This window comes from Anthonomus grandis, chromosome 4 (assembly GCF_022605725.1).
Source record: "Anthonomus grandis grandis chromosome 4, icAntGran1.3, whole genome shotgun sequence".
In the NCBI taxonomy this organism is placed as follows: domain Eukaryota; kingdom Metazoa; phylum Arthropoda; class Insecta; order Coleoptera; family Curculionidae; genus Anthonomus; species Anthonomus grandis.
The window spans coordinates 14578045-14598644 of record NC_065549.1 but is presented as its reverse complement, the minus strand read 5'-3'; the positions used below and the strand labels follow the sequence as shown (position 1 = coordinate 14598644).

Below are 20600 nucleotides of genomic sequence, written 5' to 3'. Positions count from 1 at the left end.
ATCTCGTTACTTTGAGGCTAAAAGGCATAAACTTTGTACAAATTGTCTTAATGCAAGTCATTCTAATCAAGCGTGTCCATCAGGAACAATGAATTGTAATGTTTGCAATAAAAGACATCATTTGTTATTACATTTTGAAGGTGATGTGTCTAGGGGTCAAGTTGAGCAGCAAGCTAATGATACTCGTACTTCTATTGTCACACCTGTCACTCTTCACACAGCATATTTTGAGAATCAAGTTTTATTATCTACAGCTATTGTTTTTATATCGGATCTGTATGGGAAACAACATAAATGTAGGATTCTTCTTGATTCTGGTTCCCAGAGTAACTTTATTACTAAGGAGCTTGCTAAACTATTAAAACTAAAAATGCAAAAAATTAATATGCCTGTATCTGGACTTGGTCAAACAATAAGTAATGTTTCATACAAGGTTAGTGCTACCATAAAGTCTGTTTATAATGATTTTAAATCAGATATTGGATTTCTGGTTATTGATCGAATAACAGACAGCTTACCGTTAAACCATATAAATCTTTCACAAATAAGTGTTCCGATTAATATTAACTTGGCCGATCCTTCATATAATGTTCCTTCTAAGATTGATGCTTTGCTAGGGGCTTCCATTTTTTGGGATCTAATCTGTATAGGTCAATTTAAATTGCCACATTCCGAAGTAATTGCCCAGAAAACCAAATTGGGATGGATTTTGTCAGGTTCTATTGTCACAAATTATTCTCAAGATAACTCGAATAGGACACTGTGCCACTTTAGTTCAAATACTGATATTAAAAATCAGCTTGAGAATTTTTGGCGTGTTGAAAATTATGAACCGAGGCAAGAGTGGTCATTAGAACAAAAAGCCTGTGAAGAAATTTTTATGTCTTCACATTCACGGGAAAGTGATGGCAGATTTTCTGTACAACTTCCTTTAAAAAATGACTTATTCAAATTGGGCAATTCTAGACAGTTGGCTCTTAAGAGATTTCTTTCTATTGAAAAGAAATTGCAACGTAATTCCGAATTGAAAAAAGAATATGTTCAATTCATGGATGAATATGAATCCTTAGGTCATATGTCTCAGGCGTCTCAAGATGAATCAACTTTAAATTTTTTGCCTCATCACTCTGTAATAAAAGAGTCTTCAACAACCACTAAGGTTAGAGTGGTTTTTGATGCCTCGGCCAAAACTGAGTCAGGATATTCTCTGAACGACATTTTGATGACTGGCCCCACCATACAACAGGATCTGTTTTCTATTATTTTAAGGTTTAGAAAACATCAATATGTCATTACTGCAGATTGTACTAAAATGTACCGCCAAATAAATGTTCATAATGATCAAAGGTTTCTTCAGGCTATCATATGGAGATCTGATCCAGATAAGCCACTTAAGAACTTTGTTTTAAACACAGTAACATATGGAACCTCTTGTGCTCCATTTTTGGCAGTGCGTTGTCTACATCAGTTGGCCCAGGAAAACAAATCCAATTATCCTTATATAAGTAATATTATTGAAAAAGATTTTTACGTTGATGATCTCCTGAGCGGGGATAATACTGTTGAGGGAATTTTACAGATTCAGCAAAGTCTCATTAAAATATTTTCTCAAGGTCAGTTTGTTCTTCGTAAGTGGAGATCTAATCAATCCACGCTTAATGAGTGTGAAAATAAAAACCTCGAATTCTCAGATAATAAGGAATCTAAAACATTAGGTTTAATCTGGCATAGTGATTCTGATAATTTTCTTTATAATTTGAAAACTATTTGTATAAACGAGAATAATGTAACTAAACGAATAATTTTGTCATATATTTCCCAGATCTTTGACCCATTGGGTTTAATTGGACCTATAATCATTAAGGGCAAAATAATGCTCCAACAGTTGTGGTTGTTATCTGTAGATTGGGATGAAAGTGTACCTTCTCAAATATATACTAGTTTCAAAATTTATCAGGGTCAAGTCCAGGCTCTAAAAGATATTTCTATTCCTCGGAAGATAATTATTGAAAATCCTATAAGAGTAGAAATCCATACCTTTTGTGATGCTTCTGAGATTTCATATGGGGCATGCATCTATTTAAGATCTTCTAATAACCAAGGGACAATTTCTATGAATTTGCTTTGTGCAAAATCAAAGGTAGCACCTTTAAAAAAGCTATCACTTCCACGATTGGAACTGTGTGGTGCTTTATTGGCAGTAAGATTATGTCAGGTTGCTATCAAGGCATTAGATATGTCAATTGATCAATATTTCTTTTGGTGTGATTCCAGTATAGTTCTTACTTGGATTCTGGATGAACCTCATAAATGGAAAACCTTTGTTGGAAATCGGGTGGCTGAAATTCAGGAATTGTCGGACAAAAATAATTGGCGACATATACGATCTGAACATAACCCTGCGGACATTATTTCTAGGGGTATTAATCCAGCAGATTTAATTAATTGTAAATTGTGGTGGCATGGACCCCAATGGTGTCAATATGACAATACTAAATGGCCTCCCTCTATGTCTATACAAATCTCAGAAATGCCAGAAAGAAAAACTAATTTAAGGTCATTAATTGCAACAAATCCTGACTTTACCTTTTTTCTTAAGTTTTCCTCTTTTCTGAAATTGCAGAGAGTAACTGCTTATATTTTACGATTTAAAGTCAATGCATTGTCTTTACAAGGTCGACGTTTGTATGGTCCCTTAACACCTCAAGAACTTGATACTTCTTTAAAATATTTAGTTAGAATGGCTCAAATGCAAATTTTTCATGATGAAATTATAGCTCTAAAGAGTCAAAAACAAATAAATAATAAAAGTACTCTCAAGAATTTAAATCCATTCTTAGATGAACATCATGTATTGAGGGTGGGCGGTAGAATAAAGCATTCAACCTTCGATTATGATTTTAGGCACCCAATTATTCTTCCCAAAAATCATCCTTTAACAAAATTGATTATCATATATGAACATAGAAAATTGCTTCATGCTGGAGCTCAAGCACTATTGGCGACTATTCGCACACGTTTCTGGCCTATTTCAGGTAGAACTGAAGTGCGAAAGATTCTCAAACATTGTGTAATATGTTTTCGGGTTCGCCCTGTAACAGTTGAAACTTTACTAGGGCAACTGCCTAAAACAAGAGTAATACCTTCCAGACCTTTTTTAAATTGTGGCGTCGACTATGCTGGTCCGTTCCTTATCAAGGTGGGATTGTCAAGAAGTAGGAAATTAGTAAAAACCTACTTATGTGTATTTATATGTTTGGCAACTAAAGCCATACACTTGGAACTGGTAGCCGATTTATCCACAATCTCATTTTTAAATGCATTTAAACGATTTATATCACGACGAGGTAAATGCTCAATCATTTATTCTGATAATGGCACAACTTTCATTGGTGCCAATAATGAATTAAAACATTTCATTACTCAGGCAATAAATCAAAACGTTTTCGTTGACTTTTTTGCCAGCCATAATACGACGTGGAAATTTATACCACCGCGATCTCCACATTTCGGTGGAATATGGGAGAGTGCTGTTAAAGCAGTAAAATATCATTTGAAACGAGTTATTGGTAAGATCACTTTGACTTACGAAGAATTTAATACCATAATAACTCAAGTAGAAGCCTGCTTAAATTCTAGACCTCTGTCCCCACTATCCAATGACCCCGATGATCTTAATCCATTAACGCCCGGTCATTTTTTAATTGGCTGTCCACTAGTTGCAGTTCCTGAGCCAGACCTGACGGAGATTAAAACAGGACGTCTTTCTCGATATCAACATTTAACTCAAATGTTCCAACATTTCTGGAAGAGATGGTGCAGAGATTACATCACTGAACTTCAGGCACGTTCCAGTAAGGGTACTTCCCAATACTCAAATGTGGTACCTGGAGCCATGGTTTTAGTTTGTGAAGACAATCTTCCTCCATTGCTGTGGTCACTTGGAAGAATTCTACAAGTTCATCCAGGTGATGATGGAGTGGTGCGCGTAGTGACTCTAAAGACTGCTAAGGGTGTATACAAGCGTGCGATTCGCAAGGTGTGCGTCCTACCAATTGAAGACTAGTCCTAGTGACATTTTATTTTAAGTTTATTTTTTACAAATAAGTATATATACAAGTTTCTAATTTAATTTAGCTTGTAATTAAGTATAATATTTCATTTCATATGGTTTCTTTGAAAGCCTGTATCCTCATGCGTTTCAAGGTGGGCGGAATGTTCCGTACATTTAATAATATAGTTAAAATTTAAAAAAAAAAAAAAAAAACAAAAATAATAATTTTTAAAATATGTCAATTATATTCATAAAATTATTTAAATGCCGCCCTGTGCCTTCAGAGTGTGTACCGCTGCACAAGCCGCTGCTGTTAGTAGTGTGTTACAGAGGCTGTAAGAGAGAGTTTATATTGTTTCGCCGTTTTCAAATTGCAACTGTGCATAATAAACGCAAGTTATTAAATAAAGTCTCTAGTCTCTGATTCAGCACCCATAGAATCATACCATTACGGTTCAAAAGTAACAACCAGGTCTTTTATTAAACAGACATATTTAACAGGATGGTTATTTATTGTATAATTGGTATCAATTCGATTCAACTTGCGAGTGAAGATGTGATGTAGCAACATTTATTGATATTTAGATCAAGCCGATTTATGTTGCACTAAGTGGCTAGGCTATTCAAGTTATCAGCAAATAGCAAACACTTGCTGTTTTTGAAACAAGTCGAAATGTTAATTCAAAAAAGCCATTTATGATTCTCTATGATAGTGATTTTTAATTCAGTCAGTTAATGTCTTTAATGTGGCACTGAAGGTGATATATTTCGCTTTAAAGGAATCATCAGACTGGATGTTCACTATTGTGAACGTCTACTATAGATTTTCTGTCTACTGAGTTTAATTTTTTATTTCTTTTTTTCATCTGAAGTCGAAAAGTCATTGATAAAAACATTGTAAAGCAATGGAGATATATCCGTGCAAAGGAACACCTGAGGTGACCGTAATTAGATCAGAGAGCCAGCTGCCTAACTTGACTCTCTAAACATATCCCTCAAATGAAATTTTAAACCAATTAAGCAAATAAGAATAGGAGAATTCACAGACAATAACTTCCTTCTCAAACAAAACTTTATGATCAACCTAATCAAATGCTTTGGAAAAGTTAGTTTATATGGCATTTACTTTTTTTGCTCACGTTTTGCTATTAGGAGCAAGAGATCAGGTTGAAAAGATAACAAATTTGTTGCAGTGGATCTTCTATGGTGAAAACCATACTGAGAATTGGACAAAAAAAATCTGTAGAGCCAAAATAATTGTTTTGCAACCAAACAATCAAATTACTGTGGAATAGTTGATTGGAGGCACATATCCCTGTAGTTTTCAATTTTGTACTTTTGGCAATTTTTAAACATTGGGACAATAATACTTTGTTTCCATAATGATGGAAAACTGGGAGTTCGTAGAGAGCTATTAAATAGTATGAATGTGGCCAGTACAATGCATTTTTTTATGGAATAGTTAGGGATACCATCAGGTCCTGGCAAAGTTTATTAGGCAATCGAACTTTATTTTGATAAATACCGGTAAGAGAAATAACAGTAATATTAAAATTAAAAGTTGGGATTAAAAGTTTATTTCAGTCTACGTATAAACCTGAAGTTACTGTAGGAACATAATGAGCAAAGTAGAGATTAGAAGGAACTTCTTTAAATAATTTCTGCCATTAAAGAGTAAGTATAATATAAGATTGAGTAGGTCAATGCTCAGCTGAACTTGTTGTTAATCTTTATTGTGAATATGGTATTGCGGTATTATAGTAGGCTATCGTAATATTTCCATTGAAAAATAAAAAGAAAAAACTTAAACTTTATTAAGAATTATGGGTTGAATTGATCTTTTATATTGCAATTCTCGATTTTTTTGCAGATTTTTTACGCTAGTCTAAATAATTTAATTATCTCCTCTCTAAATGTGTTTTTTCCTACTGCTAATTTTTTTCTTTATATTAATTTATAACTCATTGGTTCTCCTGAATTCGATCTTCTAGTGCTCATGGAGGGACCTACAGGGTGTTTCTTAAAGACGTATTAATATTTAAGAGAGTGATTCCTAGACCCATTTTAAGAAAAAAAGTTCCTATGAATATATGTCCTAAACGTCTTAACTTTTGAGATACAGGGTGTTAAAATTTTCAAAAAAAATCAGTTTTTTAATAATAACCTAAACAATATTGTTGACATTTTTATGAAATTTGGTGCATGTCTTTTGTATATCCAGACGCATTTTTTGATGTGCAACAAAAAAATATTTTTTCTGCCAATGGCGTCCCTACAGGTCTTCTATTGAATATTTTTAGTGAATAAATAACTACGCCACAGCTTTTTCTTAAATTAAAAATTATTTTTAATATTTTTAATCACTTTGTAGCAAATTTAAGTTTTTGTTTATTTTTCACCTGATGTATGGTTTTCACTTAAGAAAATAAAAACAATTTTATTTCCCTATTGATCCCTTCATTTGCTTACAATTGACGAACAAACATTTTCACACCGCATGAAATTTTTAGGGAAGTAAAATTGTTTTAATTTTTTTAAGCGAAAACCATACATCAGAAAAAAAACATGTGTTCAAATTTGCTAGAAAGTGATTGAGAATTTTAAAAATAGTTTTTATTTTAAGAAAAAGCAGTGGCGTAGTATTTTTGTCACTAAAAATATTCAATAGAAGACTTGTAGATACGCCACTGGCAGAGAAAAGATTTTTCGTTGCACATCAAAAAATGCGTCTTGATGCATAGAATACATGTACCAAATTTAATAAAAATATCTACAATATTGTTTAAGTTATTACTTATTTTTTTTTAACTTTAACACCCTGTATCTCAAAAGTTAAGACGTTTAGGACATATATTTATAGGAACTTCTAGATCACGAGAAGTATCTTTTATTATATAAACATCCCTAATAATTTAGTGAACATTTCATTAAAAATTTTTGTTTGCAAATGTGTCAGTATTTTAATTAGTCAATAGTCAACCAAATTTTATCAAAAATTAACAGAAAATAAACATAAATGATATTTAACCCATTTCTGGAGACCAGATCTTAACAACATAAAAAGAACATATTTTCCTAAAATAGGAAAATACTCGTATGTCCATGAACTAAAACATATTTTGAATATAAATGTTCGAGGACCCTTTAAATTATTGACACAGATCACTCAAATACATTCTTGAATAACGCTGGACTATTTACATATGTAAATCAAAAGTTTGTAGCAAGCGTCAGTAAATCTCTATATTTTTCTTATTAAAGGCACGTGCATTTTCAATCAATCTTTAAGAATGCAGTCATTAGATTTGAGTCTGGAGGTGGATAGGTTTTATGAAACTCGAATTTCATATATCCGTTTAATTGTAAGCTTTAATTAATGAATCAATCACTAAGAAGGAGAAATCATTTTTTACTGTAAATAAAATCGCACAGTATTAGACCATGTTCAATGGCCAGTGATATTCACCAGCAATGCGTTGATCCAATTCCTCATATTAATTATTAATTGGTTTTAATATTGGAGAAATCCAGTTTGGTATGCCACTAATTATTACTAACCCTTACAGGTAAAGAGCTACTCTTTACCAATTAATTAAGATCTAAGATAACATGGTTACTAGAAGATTTTAAAATTATATTTTGTTTTACCTGGTCTAAGTTGCCCCTCAACGTCAGCAATACTGCCCTTCTTAACTTTATCAATCACAGCCCCTTTACAACCATTTTCCAAAACTTTTCCGCCAACTACTTTTAAGCCTAAAATGGCGGCACTGGATCCAGTCACTTCCGTATTTCCTCTACGTAATATCATGTGTCCGAGCATTTTCGTTCCATCCGAGGAGACTTGCCATTGGTGCGGATGCTGCTGAAAATGATCAGTTCGATATGGAAGGAGTATAAGGGGCTACGGGATGAAAAGCGATCAAGCTATAGGCTGTGCACATGCAAATTGTGGTTTTAAGGAATAAACGAGTTAGGTACTACATCCATGTTTGAGGTTAAATATCAGGTGGTAAAACAATTATATACAAATTCTAAGGATTCACAAGAATGATGTTTAATTTCTTAAAATTTTCCAGCTCTAATGTTTTTATATATCTTTTTATTACCCTGCTAGGATTATTTGTTAAGAAAAAGAAATGTGTAACATACTTTTCAATTATGCCCAAAAAATTAAACTAGTTCTAAAATAACATAAAAATAAATCATAATCTTTCATCAAAAAATTTTAATATTTAGTAAAAAATCTATTTAAGTTAAATTCTATATTCAGATTTCAATTTTTTTATTATCGAATTTTTGTAGTATCTGTATGATTACCATGATGAGATATAAATTTTGATTCCAAGAAGATGTTTCTAAAATTTCTTCCAAAGGATTAGTGCCAATTATAATTTCGTATTTTTTGGCTTTTCTATAAGTAGTTAGGGCCATGTGCCCAAGTGTAATAAGTAAATTTCATATGATCAATTACTTAGCACAAAAATATATTTTTAGAAACATTTCATTTAACTCGTTTTTATAGGGGAAAAATATTTAAGATAAGGATCTTTATTATGATTTCACTAATATTTTATTATCTTATTACGCAAACAAATCCATTGAGACAAAAAATTCAAGAAAGCCAGTCAGCTTTTCCATAATAAATTGTTCTGAAATTGACTCACTTTTAAACTTATCTTTTTTTATAGGGAAGAAGATAATATATGCATATTGGAACTTTTTATAAAATGAATAATAATATGTTAGATATACCTAATCTGTTTGCAGTTATTGGTTTTTACATATAGCCCATTAATTCTAGAAACAAATAATTTTTTAATGTAAATCTTCACACAGCTAGAATTATTGCTCTAGAATGTCTAGTGTCTAGAATGAATGAATGAATTTTGTAATTTTTTTGATCAAAACTTAAAGAATACCCGTTTTATGCATAGTATTTTACAGAAAAGTTAAAATATCTCAAAAAGTACTTGGTTAGCTATAGGACATATTAAATGAAAAATGAAGGTATCTGAGGGACAAACTTAATTAGATAAAAATATACAGGGTGTTCCATTTGAAAAATTTGAGATATTGCGTATTTAATTTCAGTAAGTTTGAAAGTTCTTTAAAAACACCCTGTATTAAAAAATTACAAATTATCATAGTCAGCCTAGAGGAGGTACCTTAGACTAACTGTGATACAAGTTTCATAGGCGCAGAATAAATTTTAAGTTAATTATGATTTTTAAACGAACCCTCTAAAAGGCAAAAAATAACATAAAAAAATTAATTACGTTGCAACACCACACGGAAATTTTAAAATCGTTATACCAAAGTGAAGTACTCTTTTTGCCTCACATTTTAGTACCATAATATACAGGGCGTACCATTTAAAAAAAATCATATTTTATAGTAAATTTTTTATGACACACCCAGTATATATAAAAATATTTCTAGTTAGTAGGTTTTTGTCAACCCTACAACTTTCCTGTAGAACTTTTTGCTCTACCTCGTATAGTTAAGGCGCTATCTTAGCCGTACACCTTGTTGGCACACCCTGTATATAAAGGTACATCTTTTTTTTTTAATTTTTCTTTACTAATCTCATCTTAATAAATATTCTTCATTTTTCAGCCATAAGAAAACAATATTTTCAATATGTCTGGTTTCATTTTTAGTCAAATAATCTTTTTTTTTCCGGCTTTCCTATAAGAAATTTAGTGTTATTTCTGTTGTAAGTGATAAAATAAATTTAAAATGTTCAAATCTTTTCACAAATTTTAAGAAACTAGCTTATTTTAAATCATTATGTTGTTCTAGATTTATTCTAACTTTAAGAAAAGTTTTTCCTAAATTTTATTAAAACGTTTTTCAATCTTGACCATTAAGATATTTTTTGTGCATATTTCTGCAAAGATGAAAAAGAAGATATTTTTTCAGTTTTGTATTTGTGACCCAATATCTTCAATATTGCGGAGGGTTGCTGGGTGGGGTCAGAAATAGGGTCATCACTGATTATCACAAACGCACTTTCTCTGAGAGGTTTCTTAACTACTAATCAAATCACTCATTTTAACAAAAATTAAACATAATTAGCAACCTAAAATCCCGCGCAAAAGCCTTATCTCATTCCAGTTTTCATCAAAAAAATGTTAACAAAATTAAAGATATTTTACTAAAAAACAATTTTCCTCATAAACTATTAAACAAAATCCTTAACAACCCTACACCTACTAAAGTCAAAGAAAACCAAAACCATAAATTTGCAAAAAATCCTTATGTCAAAGGTTTGTCTGAAAGGCTAACAGGAGTTGTTTCTGATGATGAAGTCAAAATAGCATTCAAAAATGAAAATACCGTCAACAAATACTTCTCAAAACTCAAAGATAAAACACCAAATGAGTTACAAAGTGATGTGGTTTATAAAATACCCTGTTCTGATTGTCAAGGTCTGTATGTGGGTCAAACGGGCAGGTACTTAAAAACTAGAATTAGCGAACACGAAAGAAGCGTAAAACTAACGAACTACGCAGCATCTGGGAAGACTGCTCTAGCAGAACACTCCTTCAATCTACAACACCAATTTGATTTTAACAGCAGTCGGATCATTGGCAGAGAATCAAATTATAAAAAAAGAATTTTACTAGAAATGGTCAATATAAAAAAGTACAAAGAAAGTATTAACAAAAAACAAGACACCTCAGATTATCTGAGTGCAAGTTACTATAATTTAATTAATTTATTACCAAAAAAATAAAACTAAAACACAAAAAATTTTTATTTTTGTCAAAGAGTGTATGTCCCAAATTTAGATCTCACAGTGTATTACAAAAATTAAGTTTCTGGTTTTGAACGTATAGGTACATACCACAGATGTAAATAGCTCAATACATCTTCCTTATCTATTAATCCTTAACTTATCAACATAACATTGAATCATAAAAATTAAATAAATAAACGCTCGGAAGAATAAAAACATTTGTTTCTTGGCTTATTGTTGATTCTAGTTTGCCCACAATAACACCTACAATTTAACCCATGTTAAAAATAATTCTACGCTCCTTTTATAAATGCGTTTAATTATAACTAAAGAAACCTAGACTTACGTAAGAGATGTAATGATTAAAAAATTAATTTTATATTGTTTTTTTTTTAATAAAATTTTTTTTTTTTACGGATTGTACCTGAATGTAATTTTAACTGTGTCGTGGTTTTTCTTGTTTTAATTTTTATACATGTAAAGAACATTTATTTTAATAGTGTTTTTTATGTACTTGAAATGATTGAAGTCATTTGAAATTGAATCCATTTCAGTGTCCTGAGGATGACTTAATATAAGTCGAAACATCGACATTTAGATAAACAGGTTTCTGTTTTATTTCTGATCCCACCCAACAACCCTCCGCAATATTGAAGATATTTTTCTTTAAAACTGTATTGATATATTTTAACTTATTTCTTTCTATGCATATTAATAGAGGAATCAAAATTTCGCTATTAAATTATTACATAATGTTTACTATTTTTCTTTATGCATTTTTTTTTAAATTTTAGTCAAACCCAACAATTTAAATTTTTTAACTTTTAAAGGCCTAAAATCTTTTTAAAGCTTTTTCCTAAATTTTCTACTACATAAAAACTATGACTTTTCTCATATATGTATAACGTTTTTCTTTTATATAGTTAAAAATTAATAATTTGACCATTGTCTAAAACTTTTATAATTTGTCAAAAATTGAAAATTAACAACCTATTAAAAAAAGTGTCTAATGAATAAGCTACCATAATAAAAAAACAGACAACCATTCCATGTTTATTTTTCCAATAAATATGTAAGTCTTTGATCATGCTAAAAAAAATTATTAAATGTAAAAGTAAAAAAAAAATTAAACTTTAATTTTTTTTTTTACTACCTGAAAACCTTTTTCCAGCCTTAAGAAAATAATGTCATCAATATGTCTGGTTTAATTTTTAGTCAAATAATCTTTTTTCCTGACTATCCTATGAAATAAATCCTAAATTTTGTGAAAATAGCATATTTTTTATAATTAGATTTATTTCAACTTTATGCAAAATAAATTCTTTTATTTTTCTTAATTTTTATTAAAATATGTTCTGTTCATTACCATTTTTCTGCCTAAGGTAATTCAGCTGCTATCTGGTATTCCTCGAGGCTCTCAATTACCTGCTTTTTGCAGATTATCTGAAGCTAAGCTTAAGTTGTCAAATCAAGCCTTATAAAACTTATTTCAATGGTATCTCATTGAATCCCTCTAAATGTAAAACTATGAGCTTTTTCCGCACTATATTCACACGTATAGAATGTATTTACTAGAACTAAAGATGAACCAAGAGTCTCGAAAGAGCCTCATTTATCAAGGACCTTGATGTTGTACTAGATAAAAACCTCCAGTTTATTGTTCATTTGGTTAATATTGTTGCTAAGGCCTTTCAGATACTTGTATTTATTAAAAGAATTATCCAGGAATTTATGGATATAAAGTTCTTAAGAATCCTTTATTGTTAAATTTAATCAGATTAGCTTGCATATTGAGGAACCAGTATTTCTACATCAAAGATCAGCTTAGGGTCTCCTTTTGAAGTTTTAAGTCAAACCAGTCATGTATTTTAATTGTATTGGATTTTCTTTTAATGAAAAAATCAAATGACCATAATTTCAAATTTTAAAAATCTAATACTCTGAGATCACCACTAGTGAAAGTACCTTATAAAGTAATAGTATTGAGGATACGTAAAAAGTGAAGTAGTAGAAGAACTAACTAAAGGAGACTATGAGTAGTCAACAATAATTTAAGAAACAATACAAGAAGAAGAGGATATCAACGCCATTTCCTCTTATACTTCTTACCAGCGACCACTTCTTAACACTTTAAAAAATTATTCATAGTAGGATGATTCATATAGCTCAAAATAAAAGAGATGGGACTAAACGAACTTTCAGAAATCATAAAGAGTAATATACAAATATCAACTAAAAAAATGTGTATAAAAAACAAACAATAATAAAATTATCCTGAAAGCTAAAAATATAATCAAATGGAGAACACACAAACAGAGAATTAAAGGCGTACAAAGACCTACAAAGGAAAATAAATAGGAACATCAATAAAAACGTAAGGTAATAAAATACAAACCTAGTAAAAAGTACAATTGAAGACAATAAAAACATGGAAGTTTTAAAATCGAAATTACCACAAGGTAAAAGAAAAATACACAAGCTAAATAACCAACATGACAAATTTATCAATACCGAGGAAAAAATCGCAGCCGGTATACAAACACTTGTAAAGGACAAATGCTCAAAACCATCAACATAACAGACGCTTAATCCAAGACATAGGATCCGACGAAATACCTGAGATAACCATGAGTTCATTGAAAAACGTACAGACTACAATGTAAAACGAGAAAAGCCCAGAATAATAACTAAGATATATAATCACTAACGAAACGGTAAAGACGGAAGGAAATAATCTGGTAGAGAGCGTAAGAAGAAGAAAGGAATACAAGAAAAACGGAGATATCAGCAATATAGAAAACCATCTTCTTATTAATTTACTATCTCACCTATACCTACTACCGTTCTATCTCTTTGCTACGCATAATCTCAAAAATCTTTGAAAAATGTATTGCTGCTCAACTTGTGAAATTTTTTGAGGGTAACAATCTTTTTACATTCAGCCAGTTTGGTTTCAGGAAGGGTAAAAGTACCACTATGGCCATTTTAGACTTAGTTGATTACTTGTTAAATGCTTTTAATAGCTTGCAATATGGCAGTGTCTTGTTCTGCGATCTGGTTAAGGCATTCGACTGTGTTCCCCATAACATATTGATGCAAAAAATTTCTAAATATGGACTCAGTCCCAATAGTGTTAAACTTCTCGCTTCCTATCTGGCGAATAGAGATCAGATGGTAAGTGTTGGTGGGGTGTCATCAGCAAAAAGTGGGATAACCATAGGTGTTCCCCAAGGATCTGTTTTGGGGCCTATCCTCTTTTTGATCTATATAAATGACCTACCATTAACTGAACCATCTGGTAAATTCACCATTTTTGCTGATGACACAACAGTGGCATGTACCGAAGATACTCTTGAGACCGTAGAGAGGAAATTGAGATTATTGCAGGGGAGAATTTAGGAATGGTTTAACATGAACCGATTGCATCTCAATGCAGACAAGACCAACAAAGTTATTTTTACTCTGAGACCAGCTGACATATCAAAGGATTTTTCTGTTAAGTTTCTGGGAGTTTTATTGGATCCTCTACTTCACTGGCATTCCCACATTAATATTGTTGCCGGAAGGCTAAAAACATCTATATATGCCCTTCGTCTCCTAGCTGGACGTTTATCTGAATCTGGCTTGAGAACAGCCTATTTTGGCACCTTCCATCCCTTAGCCACATATGCTCTTCTAGCATGGGGTCATGCCCTATAAACAAAAAGGTTGTTTTCACTACAGAGAAGGGCAATCAGAATTTTGGGTAGGCTGGGTTACAGGGAGGATTGTAGATCTGTTTTCTCTATGAAGGGAATACTTACCCTACCATCGGTATATATATTGAAAAATCTTTTATGGGTACACAGGAATAGGGATCGGTATAAATTACATGGTGATATACACAACTATGGTACTAGAAACATAAGTAGGCTAGTTCCGATTTACCAATGCTTAATAAGGTGTCAGAGTGGTCCCGGATTTCTGGCTGTTAAGTTATATAATATAACTTCCTACCGACTATGTGGATTTAGATTTGGAATGTTTTAAGAATAAAATAAAACAAATTCTAGTCTCTAATGCCTTCTATTCAACTGAAGAGTTTTTAAACTTCACATTCTATCTGTGATATTGAGTACCTACCTATATATTGCATTTTATTCAAGATATATTGTGATTGTGTATTATTCATAGTATGTATATCAATCACTGTGTTTTGGTTTTATTGAGTTTTATGGAGTGTTTTAGGCAAAATTTTATTATCAATTTTTATAAACAGTCATCCCATTTTTTAACTTTGACTTTGTAATTCTTGACTTGTGTGAATACTATTTTGTATATTGGCATTAATAAATTGTTTGATTGATATACCAGTTGCTTACAAAATTATGGCAAACAGACTTACTAGTAAATTTTATTCTTGCCCATCAGTGGAGCAAACTGCTTTTTGAAAAGGATTCAGCACAATTGACCACCTACAGATAATAGGAACACTGATAGAAAAGAGTACAGAAGGTACAAAACCCTTATAAGTTTGTCAAGAATTCCAAGAATTCTTGACAAACTTATAAGGGTGGTCTTTATTCATATATAGTATTTTCAATGTAAGAACACTTGCTTTTCCATTGTTCTTTACTACCTGCCTAGATCCTACATGCTGATTATCTTGAACCGCCAATAAAAGTTCTAACTGCTTATTTAACTTGATAATGACATCTGGGAACATCTCTTACATGACCGACTTGACTAAACTTCTGTTCAATCTTGTTAACTGTCGATTGCGATATTGGCGGACGATTGGGATATTATTGATTAAATAATTTACAAACTTTCTGATGCGTTCTAACTCGATTACCGCAGCCAATCATCATCAAGATTTCTATGCGCTGTGTCTCAGTAGGCCGACAATTTATGTAATTTAGTATTGAAAAAACGAAAATACAGAACTGTCGACGATAATAACTATTGACATTAATTATTTTTTTGTTTTCCGCGTCATAAGTTCAAAACGTACTTTGCAGCTATGCCGAAATATTGAATTTTTGAATTTTGAATGAGAATAACTTCAAAACGCTTAGATTTAAATATAGCATATGCTACATGAAAATGTTTTATAATTATAAGGATTATCCAAAAATTCATAAAAAAAATTTGGTTGCAATTTAAAAAAAATAAAATAAAATTTTTGCAAAATATGCTCCAAAAACAAATAAAATCGATTGGTCCGAGCGATTTAAAAAAAAATTAACGAGATATTGAATTTACTCCTTACTTTACGACCACCCTATACACCTAGGATATAAAATATAAAATCTAATTGGGTCAAAAAATAAAAATGCTCAATATCTAGGAAAATAGGACTTAGTTCATATTAAAATTTTAAAGTATAAGTATGCCACTCATGTATACAGGGTGTTTCAGGACTATGGGGTCAAACTTCTAGGGGTTGTTCAGTGCAACAGTGGAATCCATTTAAGTATAGGAACCCATGTCCGGAAATGTGTCACTACGCCACTACTGCCCTAAGACGCGTTTAAATTTAGGAAAAATAGTAATTACCTAAATAGGATCTCATGCGTTTATTTTTACCTTTTGTATGTGATACCATCACAACAATTGTTCAAAATGTCTTCCTCCAACCTCAATACACCGATTTGAACGCCGCACATGATTTCGGCGGACTACACTAAAAATTTGAGCCTCGTTTTGAATGATTTCAAATGTTGCTGTTATTCGTCCAATTAGGTCTATTTCTGATATACTGGAGTTGCGTAGACTAAAGACTTTACATGTCCCCACAAGAAAAAATCAAGCGACGTTAAATCGGGTGACCTAGGAGGCCAAGAAACTGCTCCACCTCTGGCAATCCAACGGTGCCCAAACCGCTGAGCCAAATACTCGCGTACTTGTACAGCAAAGTGTGCCGGCGCTCCATCATGCTGAAACCACATTTGCTGTCTAACGTTTAGTTGAACATTTTCAAGGAGTTCTGGGAGAACTTCCTCCAAGAAACGCAGATAAATAGGTCCTGTTAACCGTTCCGGTAGAAGGTATGGCCCAATTAAATAATCATCAACAATGCCTGCCCATACGTTGACAGACCAACAATTCTGATGTTTTCTTGGAAAAATTGCATAGGGATTTTTCTTTACCGTCTCTTGTGAAAGAGGCTTCATCGGTCCACAAAACATATCGTAAAAAATTTGGTTGTGCAATGATGTGATCCAGAAGCCATCGACAAAATTGAACTCTAGGATGATAATCGGCTACAGTCATACCTTGAACTTTCTGGGAAGTGGTAAGGATGGAGTTGTTGCTCGTGTAGTACCCGCCAGATAGAAGCGTTACTCGTATTTACATTCTTAACGACGTCACGTGTGCTATTTGATGGTTCATCGGCAACTCGCTGAAGCACCTCTTCTTCAAATTCGACCGTTCTTATGGTTCGAGCAACACCAGTATCATGCATCTTGGTCTTAAACATGCCTGTCTAAGCGAGCCGCCGAGCCGCCGATGAACCGCAATAAACTTTTGTATCCAGGATGCTGTCGTTCGGGATAACGTTCATGATACAACCGCGATGCTGCTTGTGCATTGCAGTTTGTTGCTCTGTATGCCAAATGCATATCCGCCAATTATTGATTGGTAAAGTTTTCCATTAGCAATAAATGCTTAAAAATTGTAAGATATAAAATTTTTAAACATGACATTGAGAATTGCCATTAATGAGCGTTGATTTTAAACAATTGTTGTTATGGTATCATGTACAAAAGGTAAAAATAAATGCAGCAGATCCTATTTAGGTAATTAATGTTTTTTATAAATTTTAATGCATCTTAGGGCCGTAGTGGCGTAGTGACGCATTTCCGGACATGGGTTCCTTTACTCAAATTGATTCTTCTGTTGCACTGAACAACCCCCAGAAGTTTGATCCCATCGTTCTGAAACACCCTGTATAACCCGTTTTCAAATATTATGGTCTCTAAACAGTGGCCATTCCATGCAAGTCTGCAAACAGGCTTCAAACCACACAGCGATGGAGAAATTTATGATCGGAGTCAACGTAAGAGAGTACGTAATAAAGACTCAACTGATAGACGTCCTAAGGAGAATAGCTCAACTCAAGTGGCAGTGGGCTGAGCATATAGCGAGACACACACCTGATAAATAGACAAATAAAATATTAACTTAAAAAGGCCAAGAAGAAAAAAAGACACATAGGAAGACCCCATAAGAGATGGCGCGACGATATCCAGAGGGTTGTGGGACAAACTGAATGCAAACGGCAATAAATAGAAAGACAAAGAGAGACTTGGAAGAGGACTTTATTCAAATGAATATATTCTGAGGAGAGAGGGTATCAACTCCTGAATTAGTTCAAAGAATTGATTTGCATGTTCTATCAACATAGACAAGAGAGACTATTAGTTTTTAACATCCAATTCACCGTTCTAACTATGGCTTAAATAAATTTATCTCCAGAAACACCAGGCTGGGTAGTCAATATTCGGAAATGGATTTCTTTAATTCTTTACATACTTTACATATTTCCAAGGCAGTTACATGATAGCATCCTTTAATATTGTTATTGTTTTATTGTTGGAAGTTAACTAATATTAGAACTATAATAAAATATTTATTTTTTAAGATATTTGATTGTTAATTTTTGTAATTAGCACCGGCCTTTGATAAATAAACAAAATGTTTTCTTTGTATCATATATTTCTGTAAAAAAAGGCAAAAAATATGATTTAAGAGAAAATTTTATAAGTACATTTTTAGTTTGTTCTTTCTATGTTGATTACGCATAAAATCAAAATCTTTTAATTGCGAAATCCTGAAATGTTTTCTCTTTTTTTCTGCATTTTTGTTTACGTATAGTTGAAAGTCCAATATTTTAAATTATTTAGCTTTTTATATTATTAAGATTTCTCAAATATTTCATTACATACAAATGACTTTTAATATATGTATAAGAATAATGCTTTTCTCTTCATCTATAAAGGAAAAAATAAAAATTTGACCAATTTTTAAAATTTTAAAAAAATGCAAACAAAAACATGTCTAATAAATAAATTAACACAACAAAAGGTTGCATTATACGACGTATTTATCATTTTACAATAAGCTAGGCAGCTATAAAGTTAATACTGTAAATATTTAACATAAATACCCAATAAATTACACAAAATCGTCCTAATATACCATAGAAAACGAAATCAGGATTGTGCAATCTTTTATGGACAAATCGGGCAACACGCATCTCGAGACCGCAATAATAAATCCTGAATTTAAACAAAACAGTGCCATTTGAATCGGCAGTTGCAGTTGTAACTGCCAACGCTCTTGGTAGATATCCAAGTTGCCAAATAATTTATAGAACGGAAAAAGAAAATTTTCTTGAGCTTTAAAAGAGGGCCAAATCGAAGGTCTTGCACATAGGGGTCCGCTCGTTTTTTTCTTTATGTTTTAGGTTTAGGTTGGTAAAAAGTTTTTTGTATTTATTTTTTTTGATTATTTAAATTTTGTTTTCTCTCACTAATCTAAGTAATTTTTATGAAAAAATATTCTATTTTTTAAATGGTTTATGGTTTATTAATGTAATAAACAAGTAACAGTTCTAGTAAATTTATGAATAAATTTTTTGGAGAAATAGGAGAAAAACGCGTTAAATCATTAATATCATATATCATCATAAAGTATTTTTTAGTGTCGTCAATTTTTAGTCAGTTTTGATCAAAAGCCAGACCTCAATTATGTCAAAGAAAGTAAATTATTAGGTCTCAAAAATAGAGTTTATTATTATAGTTAAGTCCTAACATACATACGTTTATTTTAAAAATAACTAAAAAGACTCTCTAATTTCTGTTGATTAAAAAAAATTGTTGAATGGCTAATAGCTAAAAAGAGAATTATTATTTTTTTTAAATCCTAATTTTTACTTTTTTTTTTAAAAAGTTCAACTTTAAGCAAAAAAATATTTTTTTTTGATAAAAGAAAGAGTGACCGCAGAAAGAAACAGTACAGCCAAAATGTATTAAAATGTCCACTTGGAACGATAAAATCATGGCAAAAGCAGGAAAAGTAGACTTCTTCTAAGAAATGAAAGGAATGTACTTAGAATGTATGTAATGAATAGAAATGAATAAAATACATCATGGGAATAAGCGAGATGAGATGGCCAGGAGCAGGAAGTATCGACAACGAAGAAGTCGCAGTATTTTATTCGAGACAGTATCAGATGGAAAGCTGGATAATGAAGTTGGAATATTAATCGCAAGATACATTGACCAATGTGTCTCTAATTTTATCTGTATATATGAACATAGCTAAATATATGTTTCCACTGCAGATAAAGAAGAAGAGAAAGTCGAAAGTCCTTACCAAAATATAGAAGACGAAATACCGCGACTTCCAAAGCATGAAATAAATATTGTTATATGCGATTTTAATGCCAAATTGGGAGTGGGGTTGAAAACAGCTTTTAATGGATCGTTTGGACTAGGATGTAGAAATAAAAAAGAAAACGAACTTAAGATATTTGTAAAAAATAACGAATTAGTGATATTAAATACATTACACAAATTGCCAAAGAGAAAATCTTATACATAAAAGTCAGCAGCCGATACACCAAGTAACATTTTTCGGATCATATAACAAGAATACAAAAAGATACAAACACATGTTAAGAAAAAGATTAGGGAAGCCAAAGAAAAATAAAGCAGGAAATAGATGCGCAGAAATAAGAACACTGAAAGGCAGACCCGACAGCTTTAACTTACACAAGATAAATAAAAGAGGTAACTGGAACCTTTAAGAAGA

At 31.7% G+C, this 20600-nt stretch overlaps 1 protein-coding gene across 4 annotated transcripts in view; it reads right to left on the bottom strand.

Moving 5' to 3' along the window:
- LOC126735089 (regulating synaptic membrane exocytosis protein 2) overlaps positions 1-20600 on the bottom strand; it is a 222973-nt gene that overhangs the window by 108561 nt on the left and 93812 nt on the right. For 3 of the 4 annotated variants that reach the window (XM_050438989.1, XM_050438987.1, XM_050438990.1), the window contains exon 8: positions 7703-7916. The exons of the other annotated variant lie outside the window; for it this stretch is intronic. In XM_050438989.1, coding sequence (XP_050294946.1) covers positions 7703-7916 — 214 coding nt within the window. The remainder of the gene's footprint in view (positions 1-7702; positions 7917-20600) is intronic. 4 annotated transcript variants of the gene reach the window in all.